The sequence below is a fragment of the Papaver somniferum genome, chromosome 6 (assembly GCF_003573695.1).
Source record: "Papaver somniferum cultivar HN1 chromosome 6, ASM357369v1, whole genome shotgun sequence".
NCBI classification, from domain to species: domain Eukaryota; kingdom Viridiplantae; phylum Streptophyta; class Magnoliopsida; order Ranunculales; family Papaveraceae; genus Papaver; species Papaver somniferum.
In genome coordinates this window covers 97,848,256-97,854,508 of record NC_039363.1, presented here as the reverse complement: position 1 = coordinate 97,854,508, position 6,253 = coordinate 97,848,256, and the positions used below count along the sequence as shown (strand labels likewise).

At 36.4% G+C, this 6,253-nt stretch overlaps 1 protein-coding gene across 1 annotated transcript; it reads left to right on the top strand.

Moving 5' to 3' along the window:
- The first annotated feature begins 1,402 nt into the window (after positions 1-1,402).
- Positions 1,403-4,121, top strand: LOC113285944 (wall-associated receptor kinase 5-like). The gene is made up of 3 exons (XM_026534679.1): positions 1,403-2,327; positions 2,531-2,701; positions 2,783-4,121. The coding sequence occupies exons 1-3, from the start codon at positions 1,412-1,414 to the stop codon at positions 4,006-4,008; spliced, it is 2,313 nt and encodes a 770-aa protein (XP_026390464.1). The 5' UTR covers positions 1,403-1,411; the 3' UTR covers positions 4,009-4,121.
- The last annotated feature ends 2,132 nt before the right edge of the window (positions 4,122-6,253 follow it).

Genomic DNA, 6,253 nt, shown 5'->3' with positions numbered 1-6,253 from the left:
CTTTTCCATCAAAATATCTTCTCAAACCCTAAATCACCCAATACCAATCAAATTTCCAAATCCACTGTTGTTGTTGCTGGTGAAGAGACCCTCAAATCAATTGGTTCTTTCCGTTGAATTTTGTATGACATTTGGAACAGAAGATCCCCAGATCTAGAAAGCTAAAAACGAAAAAAACTCGTCATATCACAAGGAAACTATAAGATATAAAAACCTTGAGATAATAAGTTCATGAAATCATTTCGTCGAATCGGTAAACATCAGCAGCTCTTAATTCCTCTAATCAAAGTTTTTAAAGAAATAACCAGAAACTACGGATGGAGAAGAAGAAATAAAAGGAAAATCATAATTTTAAGAAATATGGGTCCATGAAAAATTTATTCTCCAAAACTGGATGCACGCCTGAACCTTTTTCTCGGTGGATTTCACGGTGGCCAAAATCTTAAAAATGGATGTGGCTGTAATTTTCACTTTTTTTATTCTGAAAAGTGTCGTGTTGGACTCTTGGAAGATTGTACACACGTATACAATCCAGGCCCATCATAATTTTTTACTTTTGACAAAATAATTCAACGGCTATAAACACAAAACTCAACAAAAATCAATCACCCACCACCATGTTCACCAAATTACTAAGTTTTGTGTCCCTGCCTAACTACACTTTACCCTTTCTTGTAAATGAAACCGAAACTCTTAACTGATGTGATGGCACGATTTCATAATAAATCCTCCCTTTAAGAGGGATACACTAGGTCAATAGTCCGAGACCTAAACTCTAATCAACTAAAACGAAAGTGTCTCCATCTCAATTTCGTTATATTTTATTCTTTCAAGAAGTTCTTGTCTGGAAACTAAACTAGTCGGTCACTCAAAAGTCTCCCAAGAAGAAACCATATGGAATCTTGACTATGGAAGGATGATGCTACTAAGACAATTTACACAGCATCCGAGGTGTATACATTTTTGTTGCGTATTCATGTTTTTTTAATTTTGAACTAGCAAGTGGATAAATCAATTTTCCAGGAAATTCTCAATTTCTAGCATTTAGAGATAAGAGTAAACGGAGAAACAAAATAGAAAAGCAATAATACCAGTAGTGGCTATTGTTAATTCAAATGAAAAAGGTCGACTTCTGTGTTGAGAAGATATGTAGTACCTGAAAAGGAAGAGCTTATATGTTTGATCTTATTGACCTTTCCAAGCATGCAACAGGCAAGAGCAGCAGCCAACAACAAATCAAAGTCCAATCATATTATCTCCCACTAGTTCAACCGGCACAAATTATATGAACGTTGACCGTTTCAAATCAAAAAACACAATATTAACCTTCTTCTTCTTCTCCGAACAAAAATATATATTAAACCTATCAACAATTATACCAATAGCAGATTTAGTGATTGCAATTTGCAATATGCTTCTAAAACTCTTATACCTGGTGCAACTCTCTTGCTTCACCCTAGCATTCTCATCATCTGTTCCTCAATTCTTCAAAGCTAAACCTGGTTGCGAATCTAAATGTGGAAATATTTCCATTCCTTACCCGTTTGGGATAGTCAGTTCGAATGAGAATGATTGCGCGATTGGTGGAACAGGGTTCCTATACGGGATTTCTTGCAATAATTCATTCGATCCTCCTAAGGCTTTCCATGGTGTAGGAGGCAATGTTGAGATTATTGATATTTCAGAGAATGAAATCCGTGTGAAAGGTAGTGTGCCAGTTTCCCTGTGTTACGATGAATCTTCTGTCGAGCTAAAACTTGGTAAGACAGGGCTATATACATCAATGAACTTTAGAGGGACACCATTCACATTATCGACCAAAAACATGTTCTTCGGACTCGGGTGTTCCACGTACGCATCTATAGATGGGGACTTCAAGGATTACTCAAGCGCATGTTCATCAAGTTGTGAGAGTAAGCAAAGCGTCGAAAATGAAACTTGCTTTGGCAAAGGGTGCTGCGAGATTACCATCCCAAAGGGGATAACAATGTTTAACATGTCAGTCTACTTCGGTGTATCGCAAAATGTGTCCGTGACCTCGTCTTTTGACCCTTGTAGTTATGCTTTCGTAGCCGAGCAAGATCAGTACACATTCAGTGCGTCGGATATTTTGGATGGGAAAATTTTTATCACTAAAGCAAGAAATTTACCCATTGTACTTGATTGGGCCTTAGGAAATAAGACTTGCGAAGAAGCTCAGAAGGATGTGGAAGGCTATGCATGCCACGAGAATAGTTATTGCATCAATTCTGACAACAATCCTGGATATCGTTGCACTTGCCATGATGGATACGAGGGAAACCCTTATCTCAGCCCCGGATGCCAAGGTATGTCAAGTTACCTTTAATCGCATAAATGACTTCCGATATGGTTCAATGTTAGCTTCTTAACAAATTGAGTTGGCGTAGGATGTTCGTTCCATCTGGTGAATAGATACTAGACATGTGTACTGACAAATAATACTGAAACTTACTGTAATTCTATTTACCATAACTGCAGATCTAATGAAATTTCAATCTATTTTAATCAGACATTAACGAGTGTGAGGATCAAAACAAAAATCTTTGCGTGGAGATTTGTACAAACACCGTAGGAAGTTACAAATGTTCTTGTCCGAAAGGGAGTCATGGTGATGGCAGGAGAGGTGGGAGTGGTTGCTTTCACAATAATCAGGCATCTCCAGTGTTTAAAATCTCTCTTGGTAAAATATATCTCACCAACTTATTGCTTTGTAAATTTAAGTTCATTATATTAAATTAAATTGAACCAATGATTTGTGCAGGCATCGGTTTAGGCATTTTTTTCTTGATTATTGGTAGTTCTTGGTTATACTTCAGTATGAGGAAGAGAAACCAAATCCTGCTAAAGTCGAGATTTTTTCAAAGGAATGGAGGGTTACTCTTAAAGCAACAAATATGCTCACAGGAAAGCAGCGGAGAGTCTTCAGCAAAGATCTTCACAGCAGAAGAGCTAAAACTAGCAACCAATAATTATGATGACAAATTGATACTTGGGCGTGGAGGTCATGGGGTCGTTTACAAAGGAACTTTATCTGATAGTCGTGTCGTGGCAATTAAGAAATCAAAAATTATTGATGAGGCTCAAATTGAAGAATTCATCAACGAGCTTGTTATTTTAACTCAAGTTAATCATCGTAACGTTGTGAAGATTTTGGGATGTTGTTTAGAGACTGAAGTTCCTTTACTTGTCTATCAATATGTTTCCAATGGCACCCTTTCTCAACATATCCATAAAACTGAGGATGCTATCACATCTTCTATATCTTGGGAAAGCCGCTTGAGGATTGCAGCTGAAACTGCCAGTGCAATTGCGTACTTGCACTCTGCAGCTTCCATACCCGTTATTCATAGGGACATCAAATCAGCAAATGTATTATTAGATGAAAACTACACTGCAAAAGTGGCAGATTTTGGAGCATCAAGGTTGAATCCACATGATCAGAATGAAATAGACACATTAGTACAAGGCACCTTAGGATATTTGGATCCGGAATACCATCAATCTGGACAGTTAACAGATAAAAGCGATGTTTATAGTTTTGGTGTAGTTCTTGTAGAGCTTTTAACAGGAGAAAAACCCATATCATTTTTGAGATCTGAAGAGCAAAGAAACATTGTATCGTATTTTATTTCGTCTGTAAAAGGTAACAATATGCTCCATGTTCTTGAGACTCGAGTAGTAACTGAAGGGAATCCGGAGCAAGTACTTGCAGTTGCAACGCTTGCAAAGAAATGCCTTAGTCCAAAGGGTGGAGACAGGCCTACAATGAAGCAAGTCGCCATGGAGCTAGAAAGTTTGAGAAAAATGGAATCGTCATCAACACATCCATTAACACCGGATCTTCTTCGTAAACACCATGAGGAGCGCACATATTCACCATCTGAGACAACAGACCTGTATACTGTACCGATGAACACTTACGCGATCAATGATTCTGACCAGTATAGTGTGGAGACAAATATGAAAATGTCGTTTAACCCACGCTGATTGTACCACTCAGCTTTTATTGGTTGTACGAAAAGAAAAGAGTGTCCGCACAATGATGTGGTATCGAGGGTGGTTATATTTACATGCTTGTATGGTTGTGTGGAATGAAAAGAAATGATACATTAGTAGTCTTTTTCGTTTTGTTTTTATTGGTGATATTTCCTCAATACGATTAAATTTGATGAAATGGGACCTTTTTTCTTCGATTTCTTTCAAACATATGTTTAAAATTTGAACTCTGTCAGTTTCGAGCTATTCATTTTAAAAATTCAGAAAATAGGCTAAATAGCCAAAAATGGGTGGGCCAAATGGACGGGTAGAGATTCTGTTTGGGTCAAATGACCAAAAGAATCTTTTGATTGAAATGGACACAACTACCCTGCCACGTCCACCAAAACCTTAACTCGTTCCTCTTCTCTCTTAAACAAAACCACCAACGCCTTCATCTTCTTCCATCTCCGTTAATCCCATCTCCACTACCAGAAACACCAAATATCACCATCGACAGACATCAAATTTCTCCACCACCAACATCGACACCACCACCACCATCTCTACTACCAGAAAACACCAACGCTGTCGACAACATCGTGTTTATCCATCTCTATAACCAGATCAATCAGCACCACCATCGACAATACTACAACCACCACCATCAACATCTACAACAACTACAACCAACACCACCACCTTCCTCCACCACCGGAAACATCAACATCATCGTCGACATTGATATCACCACCACCACAAAAACAACGGCAACCCTAATTAAATGGAGAGTTCTCAAATTCATTCAAAGCAAAATTAGGGTTTCTCTTCCAACCAAAATTAAAGTTCTCAAATTCATTCACTGGTAAGTTTCTCGATCCTAATTTTTTTTTCATGATTTTACTAACCGAACTCATCAATTTCACAGGAATTGATGTTAACTACCTTAATTTTCTGAGATGAATCATTTTTATGAGTGAAATTTCATTCTGTTTTTTTCTTCTTGTGTAAACACGGATGAAACTGGTGTTTAGGCGTTAACTACCTTAATTCTCTAGATTTTCCTTTCACAATGACAATGATGATGAAATTAGCGAATTAGTTTGTTTTGAAATTGATTTCATCAATGTTTGAAAGTAACATGAAAATTGGTTTCATCTGTTCTGGATTGACCTGAAATTATTTTTATCCATGTTATACTAGGATGAAACCAGTATCATCCTGTTTTGGATTGACCTGAAATTGGTTTCATCCATGTTATACTAGGATGAAACTGGTTTCATCTAGTTATAGTCTGTGATATAATTGTATTTTAAATTGTTTTTATCCATGTTATACTAGGATGAAACCAGTATCATCCTGTTTTGGATTGACCTGAAATTGGTTTCATCCATGTTATACTAGGATGAAACTGGTTTCATCTAGTTATAGTCTGTGATATAATTGTATTTTAAATTGTTTTTATCCATGTTATACTAGGATGAAACCAGTATCGTCCTGTTTTGGATTGACCTGAAATTGGTTTCATCAATGTTATACTAGGATGAAACTGGTTTCATCTAGTTATAATCTGTGGTATAATTGTGTTTTCGTCAAAATACTCACGATGAAATCAGTTTCATATAGATCACTGATTGATATAACTTTATTTCGTGAAAATACTCAGGATGAAACCAATTTCATCTAGTTGTAGTTCTGGATTGACCTGAAATTGTTTTTATCCATGTTATACTAGGATGAAACCAGTATCATCTTGTTTTGGATTGACCTGAAATTGGTTTCATCCATGTTATACTAGAATGAAACTGGTTTCATCTAGTTATAGTCTGTGATATAATTGTGTTTTCGTCAAAATACTCACGATGACATCAGTTTCATATAGATCACTCATTGATATAACTTTATTTCGTGAAAATACTCAGGATGAAACCAATTTCATCTAGTAGTAGAATGTAATATAACTTTTTTAAGGTATTACTTTCAATAGAAGAGGAGAAGATATTACTAAGGTTGTAAAAGACGGTTTCATAATCGTTATTATTTAATCATGAAGTGTGTTTCTGGTTTAGTTTCTAATACGTTTGTTTTTGTTTTAGTCCAACCTGACTACTCCACTAGCTCGATATGATGAGATATTGACTTGTGCAATATGATGCAAGGCAGACAATATTGATGCAAAACTTACTTTAAAGTAAAAAGGATAATCTTTCTTCAGGACTCGTGTTATGACTAACCCCAGGATTAGCTTATGTGAATA

Coding starts and splice junctions, on each gene's coding strand:
- LOC113285944 (XM_026534679.1), top strand. CDS start 1,412: ATGCTTCTAAAACTCTTATACCTGGTGCAACTCTCTTGCTTCACCCTA. Junction 2,328..2,530: donor TCTCAGCCCCGGATGCCAAG/GTATGTCAAGTT, acceptor TATTTTAATCAG/ACATTAACGAGTGTGAGGAT. Junction 2,702..2,782: donor AGTGTTTAAAATCTCTCTTG/GTAAAATATATC, acceptor TGATTTGTGCAG/GCATCGGTTTAGGCATTTTT.